Source organism: Daucus carota, chromosome 7 (assembly GCF_001625215.2).
Source record: "Daucus carota subsp. sativus chromosome 7, DH1 v3.0, whole genome shotgun sequence".
In the NCBI taxonomy this organism is placed as follows: domain Eukaryota; kingdom Viridiplantae; phylum Streptophyta; class Magnoliopsida; order Apiales; family Apiaceae; genus Daucus; species Daucus carota.
Window position 1 is genome coordinate 24304980 of NC_030387.2, and position 13749 is coordinate 24318728.

The 13749-nt window shown below is 33.5% G+C and overlaps 2 protein-coding genes across 3 annotated transcripts; one reads left to right on the forward strand and one right to left on the reverse strand.

Annotated features, from left to right (window-relative positions):
* Nucleotides 1-521: 521 nt before the first annotated feature.
* Nucleotides 522-3675, forward strand: LOC108195236 (ferritin-2, chloroplastic). The gene is made up of 8 exons (XM_017362191.2): nucleotides 522-913; nucleotides 1207-1290; nucleotides 1395-1455; nucleotides 2487-2574; nucleotides 2677-2738; nucleotides 3091-3156; nucleotides 3264-3327; nucleotides 3413-3675. The coding sequence occupies exons 1-8, from the start codon at nucleotides 642-644 to the stop codon at nucleotides 3460-3462; spliced, it is 747 nt and encodes a 248-aa protein (XP_017217680.1). The 5' UTR covers nucleotides 522-641; the 3' UTR covers nucleotides 3463-3675.
* Nucleotides 3676-4294: 619 nt separating this feature from the next.
* LOC108196504 (probable apyrase 7) lies at nucleotides 4295-11218 on the reverse strand. Of its 2 annotated transcripts, none has more exons than XM_064081245.1 (3): nucleotides 10926-11218; nucleotides 6330-8486; nucleotides 4295-5388 (listed from the first exon to the last, which is right to left on the reverse strand). In XM_064081245.1, the coding sequence occupies exons 2-3, from the start codon at nucleotides 8332-8334 to the stop codon at nucleotides 5090-5092; spliced, it is 2304 nt and encodes a 767-aa protein (XP_063937315.1). In that variant the 5' UTR covers nucleotides 8335-8486; nucleotides 10926-11218; the 3' UTR covers nucleotides 4295-5089. The 2 variants fall into 2 exon arrangements, with proteins under 2 accessions (XP_063937315.1, XP_017219295.1); XM_017363806.2 differs by having other exon boundaries at nucleotides 10922-11218.
* Between the last annotated feature and the right edge of the window lie 2531 nt (nucleotides 11219-13749).

Consider the following 13749-nt stretch of genomic DNA (forward strand, 5'->3'; position numbering starts at 1 on the left):
TTTCATAAATAATCTGAAACAGAATCAGATTAAAAAACTTGCAAACTATTATATTTCACAAATAATCTGAAACACAATCAGATAATTTATGTCAAAATATATATCATATCAATTTTTTTGCAACAAAAAAAAAGATAGTTTTTATGTTTGATATTTTTCATCCAAAAATTACAGAAAATTAGAAAAATAAGACGGATTTATCTGAGAGGCGCCACCTACACGCTCTTAGTTTATCCTTTATATAAGTATATATTGATGATTGATGATTGTTGATTTATCAATTATAAATAATTTAAATATTAAACTAATTATTAAAGTCTTTTATTTTGAGAAAATCATTCTTCTGTCTATTGTTTATATAGAAGAACATGTGATGTGATTTATAAAAAAATAATTTGAAATTCTCAACTTGAAAATTTGTATCAAAAGGATAAGATGACACCAATATTTCGAAAAAAAAATTGCGAGTTTTCATTTAGTAACCGAAACTCGCCTAGTCAAAAAAGAGCGTCAGCTAAAACCACCTCTGCTTGGAGCCAAAAATAGTAGTGCGTGTGGCGTTGTAAATTATATATTATCATCATGTAAATGGATATGTATATCCCATCTCCCCTCATCATTCAACCCTCCCCTGTGTAATCATGATTCTCGGAGCTGCAACTCCGGCTTTATCTTTGCTAAACTTTGGTACCAGACTCAGTCACCTTGATTCCTCGGCGAAACAACATAAGGGGTCAGTAGTGGCTTGCTCAGCTTCAAAGCATGCGAGCAATAAGGCCTTGACAGGGTTTGTTTTTGAACCATTTCAACGAGTTAACAAGGAGCTCATGCTTCTTCCGACGGCTCCTCATCTTTCTCTGGCTCGCCACAACTACTCTGATGACTCCGAGTCTGTCATCAACGATCAGATCAAGTTTGTTCTTTTATATTTTAATGTCTATTATGTTTTATTGTTTGTCCTTTAGTGATCACATGTAACTCGATGTTTTTTAAATATATTTACCTTCTGTCTAATTATTTGATTGAACGGTTGCCAAGGCGGCTGGTCCAGGACATACGAATGTAGTATAGGTTTGGCAGGAAAAAACCGCTCGTTAGTCTGTACAGCGTTTTTTTCCGGCTAAACCGTATGCTGTGTACATATGTCAGGTACCGGGATTCCGATCCAATATTGAATTAACAATTACCTGTTGTTGGCTTTTTCAGTGTTGAATACAATCTTTCTTATGTGTATCATGCCATGTTTGTTTACTTTGATCGAGACAATGTTGCCCTGAAAGGTTTTGCCAGGTAGAATCAGGAGTCCTAAAACACTCTGTTGGAGCCTAATTCATAACTTAATTTTTCAATCTACGCTTCTGTAATCTGTTTTAGTGATTCTCCCAACCCAACAGATATTTTAAAGAATCCAGTGCCGAAGAGAGAGATCAAGCTGAACAGTTCATGGAGTATCAGGTCATTTAAAAAATTGCACAGATGCTACTTTCTTCTAATGCTACCTTGTTTTCTTTATGTATAATGGACTTAGAAATTCAACTTGGGAAAATCGATTTTTTTGTCACTGAACTTATTATGTTTTTAGAAACTTGCCACTCAACTAAATTTTTTTTCCTTTTAGTCACTGATGTTAGGTTTGGATTTGTTTTTAGTCACTAACTTAGGTTCGGATATGATTATTAGCATTGTAATAATTTTTTGTAGCATCATTAATACATAGTTATAGTATATAATTTTTTGATAATATGATGTATGTTTATATCTTTGTATATAGCAATAATAACATAAAATGAGGTGATATAATATTAAAATCAGGAAAACCGTAATTAGAATTTTAGAAATTCATTAAATCATCAGTATGGAATCAATGACTTCAAATAATTTATGCTCTCCATGATAAAATAAAATCTAATTGAGTGATACGATGCATCATCTTTAACTATTAAAGTTTCAATCACCTAGTTCAGCCTAAAATCTCTCTTAAATTTATCCTTATAATTTTTAATAACTTTATCTTATTATAATTTTCAAGATAGATAAATAAATAGAGAGGAAAACTTAATCTTCGATGATTTATGAGATTTTCTTTTTGCGTGTAAAAATTCAAACACTAAATTTTTATTCGGAAGAAAAAATAAAATAATTTATGAGAGTACACTTTTAGAAACCGTAAAATGCGTGTTTAACTCTTATCACCGAAGATAAACGATCTTGGGTACATAAAAGTACTATATATAAAAATAGACATATATCAAATCATCAAAATATTACAGGTTATCACTATATTTTAATAATACTACAAAAAATTAATATAATGGTAATAATCAAATCCGAACCTAACTTTAGTGGCGAAAAAAATTCCGAACCTAACATCAGTGACTGAAAGGAAAAAAAATTTAGTTGAGTGGTAAGTTTCTCAAAAACATAATAAGTTTGGTGACAAAAAAATCTATTTTCCCATTCAACTTTTGTTGCATAATCATCTATAGAATAAATGTGGGGGGAAAGTGAAGTTACAGTCTATCATAATGCCACTAACTGAGTTTGATCATGCAGAAAAGGGAGATGCACTATATGGTATGTTTATATTGATGTTACATATGAGAATTTAGTAGTGAATCTACAGAAAAGACCCATTAGCTTTATGTCTAGCTCTTATATTTTCTTCCTGTGTTGTAGCAATGGAGCTCGCATTGTCCTTGCAGAAACTAGCCAACGAAAAACTTCAACATCTGCACAAGGTACATTCTTCTTTTACCTATTGTGACATAATTTTGTAATATTCGATATGTTCAGATCAATACCATGTAGTTCATGAGTACAATATGGTGTATTTTAGAAATCAATACGATCCATAAATAATTAATCAATTTTGATCATAACTTAATTAGTATTGTTCATCACCAAAGGGATTATTAGACTAAAACGGAGTCTCTGATCAAACTAGTAGCGGAATTTGATAATAATCAGCAGCAAGAAAACAATTCAAACTTGCATATTTGCTCGCCAAGTAGGCTGATTAAGATTCGTTTCATTTCAACACTTATTAAGTACCTTGACTGATTGTGGACATACTTCTAATTGTGAAATTAGGTGGCAGTTAAGAACAAGGACGCCCAAATGGCTGATTTTGTGCAAAATCGTTATCTGAGGCACCAGGTAGGAAACAGATTTTCTGCATTTATTTTCTTCCAAAACTAGAGTTTAAGGTGAAAGCACCAAACACATACATAAAGTCTTCCCGTTTTTGTTGGTCTTTAATCAAGGTGAAAGTTATCAAGAGGGTCTCGGAATATGTTGCACAGCTAAGAAGAGTGGGCAAAGGACATGGTAAGAATCCTCAAACGAAAATTACCAAATAATACATTAGCTGGCCTGTATTAATTTGTAAAAATAAGTTCTGCTGGATTTGCAGGTGTTTGGCATTTTGATAAGATGCTCCTCAATGAAGGAGGTGCTGCTTGATGTAAAATCAGACTCATTTCGGTTCTCTTGTGCTGCTCATGAACGCTGTTCGTTACTTGAGTATCTCTCTATAGGATTATTGTTGAACGATGTTCGTTACTTAAGTATCTCTATGTAGGATTATTGTTTGTTTGCTTAGAGATGATGTTGATGGTAGATTAACTTTGATGTGTCGTACTATTTATTCTGAGAAGGTCTGAGATATTACTCTTCTTTCTTGTTTACTCAGAGCATCTCCAACCCTTGCAACTCCTTATGTTGTGTTTGATTGGTGAGAATGGAATGAAATGAAATGAAATGAGTAAAGATATTTGAAACTAACAGAGATAGGAAGAAAGTTTTGGAAAAAATTTGAGAGAGTGCAAAATTGCTATGATAAGATTTGTGAAGAAATTGAGAATAGGAGAGAATGAAGCATTCTATCTCAAATTGAATGTGTGATATCTAGCACATGAGGTAAGGAATGGAAAGGAAGAAGAAATGAAATTTCTTAACAATTGTCAATAATATAGTTCATTTTTCATTTCATTCCTTCCAGAATCATTCACCCTAACCAAACACAACATTAGTGATTAAGGGTTTATCCTCTACTGAACCAGGACATCCTCTGTTAGCCCAAGTCCTTGATTCGACTCTGACTCATCTCGAAAATATCTTAAAACAGATATTCAAATTGTAAGGCTATAATCCATATTAGTCACACACACAAAAAAACAAATTACTTCCCTCACAGAAAAATATAGATTTGAGTTTAATTTATTTGAGTTTAGATTTACTTAAATCCAATCTAAACCCAAATGCATCGAATTCGTTCATATTACTTCCTCGCATGTCTTGAGTTGCTTGTTCTTGTTTTATTAGTATAAAAATATTTACAATCTATTCCATACAGCATGTGTAATGTAATGTTTTTGTCGTCCCCTCAACTCCATCGTACATGATATAAACTTTTATGTGAAGAGAATTTATACCATCACCTATCAGTGTAAATCATGAAAAGTAAAAGGAATATCACGTTATTGCATCAAAATCTCTAGGCCACTGTCATCAATTTGGGTTCTTGGCGGAGGGCACGGGCTTTGATCTCATTGCAGTCAGGTTTGAACGATATGCAGCTCTGCAAAAGGCAACAATCACAATTCTAGCTTCAACCCTTATGAGAGTCCGGGGTTCTGACAACGGCTAGTCAGCTGATCTTCCCTAACTTTAACTAAAATTGTAATCTGCACACTAGTATTCTCTTGCAAGGCTGCAAAACCTAAAATACAATGGGGTAATAAAGACTAAAAACTGAAGTCTTCCTGTATCAACATTCTAGGGCATGAACAGCCGTGTTGAAATCAGATGCCAAACTAAACTAACCCGAATAAGGCCACCACCTTCCTTGGTGTCTTCCCATAACATATATTCTCCTCTGTCATTTTCACATTTGTTGTCTCAGCTTTTGTAATAACTTCTCATCTGCGACCTTAGCTCGGGACCAAGGTCATTGTCGCAAATCAATCTGTGAAGTAAAACTCTGGCAAGGATCAAGATGCACTTTATATCAATGTACAAGGTCTTTAGTTCTGGGTTGGATTATGAACAGGCTCAGCCTGAAATATATTCTATCAATTAGAGATGTTGCTTAGGCCTTTCCTAAATGAGCTTCAGCCAGCGAAGAACTTAGGTCTTCCCGTGATTGTGACCTCCTACTTTGGAGACGCATCTGACTTCTGTGAGGTGACCAAAAGGAACCCATGCTACCGCTGTCAAATTGCATCTGCCCCAAGCTACCTGAAGAATAACTATGTGCAACACTGCTCGAGGATGAGTACAAGGAAGATTCAGTGAGCTCAATACCACCACCAAAGTCATATGGGGATCCAAATGGCCTATATTGACCACTTGCAACTGGACTTAGAGGCATTTTAACTTTTCCATCCCCTATATTTAACACAGCCCGATATGGTCAAATTATGCGACTGTAGTATCAAACATTGTATATCTTTTATAAAAAAAAAACATATAACTGAAAGAGAAGGTAAATTGATTGAACATGGTTTCTTAATCATGGCTAATCATACATAAAAACCAAAACATGTATGATATGAATGATAAAACCAACAAAAAATTGAGGGAGTCAAAAATGTACAATTCCTAACATATAGGAAAGAGCATAGTCTTAATTTACTACATGTTCCAAAGTGACCTAGCATTTGAAATCATCTATGTGATCGTGTTCTCATTGTGCGCACTACAGATAACTGGTGAAGTATATCCTGGCAAGAAAACCTTTCTAAGCACTTTAATAAGGTATGATTATTAAATATACAACATTTTAATATTTAATCCAAGTATTGAGAAAAGCAATTCTACCAACATTAAAATATCTTCGCAAAGCTAGAGTTTTCTTATGGACTAAATTCTTCAACATTAAGGGAAACATAATTCTCAATGATGAGAACTTGATCTTCACAAGTAAAAAGTTAACTTTCCTGCCTTTCCATTGCTTTTTAATATGGCTGCCTCTTTATAGGATGGGATTTTTAGTTTTGCACATAACAGACCTCTCTTTTAGGACCTTTCTTTTCATTTCATTTCTTTACATTACGTTTTTTATTTGCTACTTGGAAAAAAAAATCTCATAATAAAACGTTACATGTGATTGACATGTGTGCATATGTTGCCAGTATAATCTGTGTATATACTGTACAGTGTCCAGATTATCTAATCTCAAAATTCCTCGATTGATATTTTAATAAATGGACCGTATTATTTGATATATACCTCTGCCAGAAGAACGATTTTGTCCTAATACTAATGAAACTGAACTATCCTTTTCAATATTCATTATTTGGAGAGGTTAAGATAGTGCAGAATAGTACCTGAATTCATAGCATTCCATCGTTGGAACCGAAAAGTAGCTGGAATATTGAGTATAGAAGTGCTCGAGCTATTGTTCTGCCTAAATATGGGGAGATATGACCTGCGAAAAAATCTTACAGTCCAATTGCTCACACATAACCATGCACAAGCGAAGACAAAAATAGAAGCGAACAGAATGGCAAAGAAAATAGATGGATTAATCATTCTCCGCAGAACTTCATAACTCTGAAAGTCTATTTTAGTCGTAAATGCTTTTCCAGCTTCCATAAGAGCAACCCCTAGTGTCCAGGTAATACTTCCAGAACCAATGATTACATTGCTATCTGTTATGTGTAAACCCTCTCTCAAAAGAAAAACAATGTAAGGTGCCCTGAAGCAATACTGTTCTATATAGGGCTGAGGTGCAACACTCTTCTTTGCAGTGTCCCAAGGTTTTTCACAAAATTCCCGGCCTTTCTCTAACACATCATCAAGTGCAGCATCAGAAGTCAAATTGAAAAACCGATACACAACATAAAACCCAGAAATTCCATAAAATTGGCCATGAGGACGAGGCAGATTATCTGGAAGAGCACAAGGATGCATCTCACAATCAATTCCTGGACTCTGATCGGACCATACGGACAGATTCACAGCAATTTTTCCAAGTCGACTGCACTCTTCCCATTTTGGAGCACCAACTAGTTGTACAGATACGCCAGATTTTCCACTTTTACCAATTTTCTTCTCTTCAATTGTGGGACTGCCAACATTCTGGATAGCGGAGGTGCACTGAGAGCAACTGTACTTCTCTTTGTACCCGGAATGCAAGCATGGATGTTTGATAACAATTTTTCCACTTGCTAGATCTGCATAACTAATCTTTGGAGTCCTCTTAAGTAGATGAACCACAGACTTTTCAAAAGCATCATTCAGACCATAGCCTGATAATGAATAGGCATTTAGATAATGGTTGACAGGACCGATGCTGAGCTGTAAACTAGTCTCGTTATGGAAATCTTCCTCGCTCTCAAATGTAACCTGCAACGAGGAGCCACCCAAGTCAAGTGCACCAAAAGTTTCCCTTTTAGGTATAGCCCCCAAAACCCCTTTGTGAAGATTTAGAGCAATCCATCCATAATATGCTTCCTCCATCCCGCTGATAATTTTTACCCACTCTCTACGGCACAAAAAAGATGAATTCTTCATAATGAACCATGCATTGTTAAGAAGCCACTCTGAGTCGGCGCTTGGCAGCCTGCGCACACCTGCTGTGGCATAAAGGAATAGAGAAGTGGTCTTATGTGCGTGCTTAGGGATTTGTTTCTCTGCCCATTTTATTAGCGGTTTTATTGCTCCCCTCAAGCCTGATACATTATGCACCAGTTTATCAAATCCAGGTTCAGTCTCCATTCGATTGTAAGCCCGCCCACTCTGAGAATTAGGTTTACTTGGAAGGGCTTCTGGAAGGGAACTCAACAAAATTGGAAGGCCGCCTGCTTTTTTGTGATTAGCAGATGCCCTATATAAAAAAGCCCGTGTCCCTGTGCTACCACAATCAAAAATAACATAGTACTGGGGTGATGCTCTAGACCATTTAAAATAAAAAAATTGTGCCATAATCAAAAGAACTGCCAAAAAAACCAAGCACGAAAGGACCAAGATCACTCGAACCCACTTCTTTTGTGTAGAAGGGGTTCCGGGGTTTGGCTTCTCCTTTGAAAAACTTGCCCCGCCATTTTCTCTCTGTGAAGAAGAAAGAGGCTTGGTGTAGATTGAACTTCTATTAATTTCAGAATTAAGATTTCCATCTTCAGTATCAAGTTGACTATATTCAGAGAAATCTTGCAGGGATGAGGACAGTCTCAAAAACTTCTTTTTCCCAAATCTGGAGAAACCAGAACCACGTGGAGAACCAGTCAATGGCGTCAATCCTTGTTGAAAATATGAAGCAGTAGCAGACTTTGTGGCAGCCAATCTACTTACTGCAGCAGAAACACTATCTGCAAATCTACTGAATGTCATATTTGCAGAAACTTAGAACCATCAGGCAAGGTAACAATTTATCCTAGGATTTATGACACCCAATATGTCAACAGATCAATTACCACTTTCATGGCTGAGCTAGTAGATTAAGTAGCAGGACTCGCAGCAATAAAAAGTGCTTATATTAAAATCTGCAGGAAGAGCGTAATAAAATTGTAGTCAGTTAGATATTCACAAGACCAGAAAAAAAAAAAAAAAAAACTCTTAGCACCCTTAAGTGATCAATAGCCAAAAGATGCATGACAGTCCCAAACAGTTAATAGACAGACCGTCTAATATTTTTCTATTTGTACGAACAATAAGGCAGATTAAGAGTTTGAGTGGATATGATGTAACAGAGAGTTTCAAAGTATTATTTTACAAAAAAACATTCTGACAGTATAGTTGAGTTTAGTGTACATCAAAACTATAGTTTTTTAATACAGCAAAACGCCTCATGATTTTCACATTTATTTGTAATTTTAAATTCAAATTTGATATACAGAATCACTAGCTAAAGTTCAGTGGATATTGCCCCGGATTCGAATTATCAGTTGATTATTTAATTAATTTATTAATTATATTATATACGTACTTTATTATTAATTTAGGGTTTCACAAGTGACTATCAACTTGAACATTAGGTGAACTCTGGTTAGATGTAGCTTGATTTTTTAATTTTTTGTGAAAAAACAACACAAATTAAACAAGACTCATATACATACATACATACATACATATCTATATATATATATATATAGATATATATATATATAGATTGATAGATAGATATATTTATGACATAGGCATAATTACTTGTGAACATAAACCAATTAACCAGCTTATTATATTTTGCTATAAATAGATACATAAAACTTATTTCCCTGTTTAGTATCCTAACAAGCCAGTATATCAGGCACTGTTTAAGAGGGGCCTAATCGATCATCACACCCGTTGTCTAGATCACTAACTCCTAACCACTAAAAATCACAGTAGGGTATAAAAGTTCATAAATTAAACAGGAATGTAGCCTTGACCAGTATATCAACTTCAATATCATGTTTAATGTACACAGAAGTCATCTACACTTTTCAACTATATATTTTATAATCCACTTCAAAAAGGAGAAAAAAGTGATGGGCTTCATTTCATTTAGTTCTTTACAATATTTTACTAAAAAAGTCCAAAGAATTTGAGGTTCAAGATGACGGATGACCAACAGCTTGTCAGTATACCACTAAAAATTGTACTAATGTTCCAGTTGCTTATAGTGCCGTAGAAATAACAACTTTTAAGGCATTGCATAGGTACAGATTTCTGCTAATTCTTCACCCAAGCAACAAATATTGTCAAGTAGCAACCGAGTGGGATTTCTTACAGCAGTGGGTAGTGCACTGTGTTAGGGGCTCTCCATTGGTCTTGGCACAGTTATGAGTCGTAGTCCAAGGTCTTGCATATTAAAAAATATAATACATTGAATATGGGAGTGTATAGAGATAGTAATGATGCAACTCTTTTTTATTTGTGCTTTAATTAACACATAAAAGGGAACTCCAGAAAGAAACCGCCAAACTCTTTCTCTAAACAATCTTCTTCTATAAATTATTCATCTCTCTAGTCTCTCTCTCTGATTCATTCAACTCTATGCTCTCTACTTTTATGTTCCCAAAACACTCCAGATCCTAAGGACATTCTTACAAGAGCTCTTAACAGAATAGTACAGTAATCAGCATCCCATATGGTGAGAATTTGAGGTAAATGATTGTTTCTATCTTGGTTTGCAGTTACAGACATTAACCAATCATCAATCTTGCCAACAAAACTAAAAATAATTGATTCCTAAATTTGACAATTGATAAGAAAGATCTTTCAAATTAAGTTCAATTATATCAGCACCAAGCTTGGTAAAAATGGCATAGAATGTGAAATGAAAACTGAGAACTTAAGGTACGCATAATTTTAAAGGGCAAAAACTATCAACAATGAAAGAACCTGCGTCAGATTCCAACCCCAACTATCATACAATATTGCTCAATTCTGCAATTAGAGGGCTAACAGAGATAGTTCTACATGAACTTATGAGTTGTATATCAAGTGAATTTTTTCGGTCTTAGCATAAAGGTTACACATGAGTTGTTAGCAGCAGAAATCATATAAAATAGGTGCATTGTGTATATGATTCAAGGTCACATCCCATTTCCATCAGGATAAAAAAATTCAATTTCTCGACAACAAAAGCATTCCCTCGTACTTCAAATAGTTACTCAAACATCTAGCTTCCACCAACCACTCAATCGACCGTAAAGAAGCATCAGTTACTAGCATAATCACAATCCTCACAAATCACAAAAACAGCATTACAATTAAAATCTCATAGCCCTTTCAAAATCCAGCTCTATTCTACCTCAAAAACTCAACTAACATAAAAAATTAATTAGTAGCATAATTCACATCACTAAACACTAGTAGAAAATCAGATATAAAAGTCATAACTGTATAGATCCAAAATCAGGCAGGCAATTAGTAAATACATCTCCAACAACATGCAAAATCTTTAACAAAATCATACACACAAATATATACATACCCACAAGAATGACGAGGCGGATAGATCCAAGAAGAACAGATGGGGATGGGACTTAAAGATCACTACAAGTCTTCAACTGTTAGAATACGCCCAAATATGCTTGGATCCAAAACGGGTATTCTTTATGGTCTGAAAAGCAAGATATTTTTCTTGAATAATGTAAAAAAAATAAATAAAAACTCAAGCCCAGATGGTGGTTAGTGGCTTTTTCCGAGTTGAACAACTCCACGGTTCGTTTTTTCTGTGAACTCCTATGTGGGGGGGCAATTCAACGTAAAAGTTACGAACTTTTTTATGTTTTCTGTAATAATTGCAAGACTTTTTGTTCGTTTTCTTGGCATTCGCCTGCGAACCGGTAACGGGGACAAAAATTAAGGAATAGAGATTTTTAAATTAAAATGGGATCTTTTTAAAAATACCCATCTGTAAAATTATTTTTTTAAAAATACTACCATCTTTTTCATTGTTTTTTAAAAATACCTTTTCATAAAAAAAAATTTCCAAAAATACGATTTGCAACTTTTGCAACCTCATTTGCAACCTTGGGCGGCGCAGCTGTAAAAATTGCAAATGAGGTTGCAAAAGTTACAAATGAGTTTGCAAAAGTTGCAAATGAGGTTGCAAAAGTTGCAAATAAAAATGGAAAGTTGCAACTGTTGCAACTGCAATTGCAACTAGTTCAACTGAAAACTGTAAGTTGCAAAAGTTGCAAATGAGGTTGCAAATGAAGTTGCAACTGCGGTTGCAACTTTTGCAACTGCAGTTGCAACTTCATTTGCAACCTCAGTTGCAACTAAATGCAACTGAAAACTATATATAGTTGTAAATGAGGTTGCAAAAGTTGCAAATGAGGTTGCAACTGCAGTTGCAACTTTTGCAACCTCAGTTGCAACTAAATGCAACTGAAAACTGTAAGTAACAACAGATGTATGGTGTGCCCCTGGCGGGGCCATTAGATTACAATAGAATCAACTGAATGCAACTATATGCAACTGAATACAACCATATGCAACTATATATGCAATTGCAAATCCTGATTTCAAGTTCCAGTTTTCAAATGTCATTTTCGACCTCATTTTCGGAATCGATATATATATATATATCGATTCCGAAAATGAGGTCGAAAATGACATTTGAAAATTGGAATTTGAAATCAGGTTGCAACACGGCTGGCGCCGCCTGTAGTTGCAAATGAGGTTGCAAAAGTTGCAAACAGTATTTTTGAAAAAAAAAATTTATGAAAAGGTATTTTTAAAAATAATTCTGGAAGGTAGTATTTTTGAAAACAATAAAAGAAAAGGTAGGTAGTTTTGTAGATTTCCCTCAAAATTATTGTATTGATTGTTTTGTGAATATAAAAGAATACTGAATTAGAAAAAAATCAAACAGGTGTTATTAATTTGGTATCTTTGTTAAAATAAAATATCCCTATATTCGAAGTTTTAGTTCGCAAAAGTATTATTAATTTAAGGGTTGTATTAAGTGGGATTTTAATAAATTATTTTAATTTATAAATTATAATAAATTATATCTGATTTTGATTTTACGCAGATTTTTAATAGAATATCACAGAGTTGATATAGATTCGTCAAGACTTCAGCATAATACTTTAAAATTTTAAAGATTTTGATGAAATTTGAAAAAGTTCATAATACACATAATAATATCCCAAAATTCATCATGTCCAAAAAGTATATATCAACATTTAAATATTATCATATTTTAATGAATTTTAAACAATATCAATTGAATATCATCGAATTTTCAAGTATAATTTAAATATATGATTGAATATCACCGGATTGTGTAACAGCCGGGCTTGTGTCAAGCCCTCCCAAATTATGTTTAAACAAATATTAAAATGATGGGCTTTTTGGTCGAGCTTCTTTTTATAATTTCTGGACACTAGTGGAGTTTTGAATCTTTTAATAGTCGGGCTTGTGTCGAGCCCTCCCGACTTATATTTAAACAAGTATTAAAATGACGGCTGTTTGGTCGAGGTTTTTTTTATAATTTCAGGACGCATAAATCAGAAACAGCTTATTCGTACCGTTTGTATAAAATTGTTTGGTCGAAGCAGAAGTAGTTTATTCGTACCGTTTGTATAAGGAATTTATAAGTTAAATCATAACTTAGTAAGGATTTGGAATTTTGAAAATCTTAAATTTTTTAATGACATATTTCTTTTTAAATTTGATTTTACAAAAATGTATAGATTACTTTAAAAGATAGTTGATGATATTTATTATTATATTCATAATTTCATATCCGATAAGTTATAAATTTTAAAAATATTAGTTAAATATATAAATTAAAAATTATTTTTCTTATACTTAACTTTTCACGCGCAAACACTAAACACTTCATTTGAGGGTTAAATATCAAAGTGGTCACTGAAGTGTAGGTCATGTATCACTTTGCTCACTAATTTTAACGGGGTCTAATTTCGATCATTCAAGTCACAATTAATATCCTCCAAATCATAGTTCAAGAAGTAAAAAAAATATTTATAGATTTTGACACATTATTTTTGAATACTAGCACAACCAAGTAAAATGTTATCACTTCTAGTATTTATGATAATATATTTAGATTTTATAAAGTCTATTTACCATTTATTTTTTATTATATTAATATTTTATTTGTTTTAATAAAAAATAAATAGTAAATAAAATTGATAACATCTAAATATACTGTCATAAATGTTGGAAGTCATAACTTTTTAATTGGGTGTGATAGTTATCCAAAGTAACGTGTCAAACTCTATAAATAATATTTTTACTCGTTGATCTAAAATTTAAATATACTTGATTGATATTTATTATTAT

Excerpts from the sequence above, each read along its gene's own strand:
- LOC108196504 (XM_064081245.1), bottom strand. The coding sequence starts at position 8,334 with ATGACATTCAGTAGATTTGCAGATAGTGTTTCTGCTGCAGTAAGTAGA. Across the intron at positions 5,389-6,329 it reads ATGGAATGCTATGAATTCAG|GGGATGGAAAAGTTAAAATG; the intron begins GTACTATTCTGC and ends TGTTAAATATAG.
- LOC108195236 (XM_017362191.2), top strand. The coding sequence starts at position 642 with ATGATTCTCGGAGCTGCAACTCCGGCTTTATCTTTGCTAAACTTTGGT. Across the intron at positions 2,575-2,676 it reads AAAGGGAGATGCACTATATG|CAATGGAGCTCGCATTGTCC; the intron begins GTATGTTTATAT and ends CCTGTGTTGTAG. Across the intron at positions 3,328-3,412 it reads AAGAGTGGGCAAAGGACATG|GTGTTTGGCATTTTGATAAG; the intron begins GTAAGAATCCTC and ends CTGGATTTGCAG.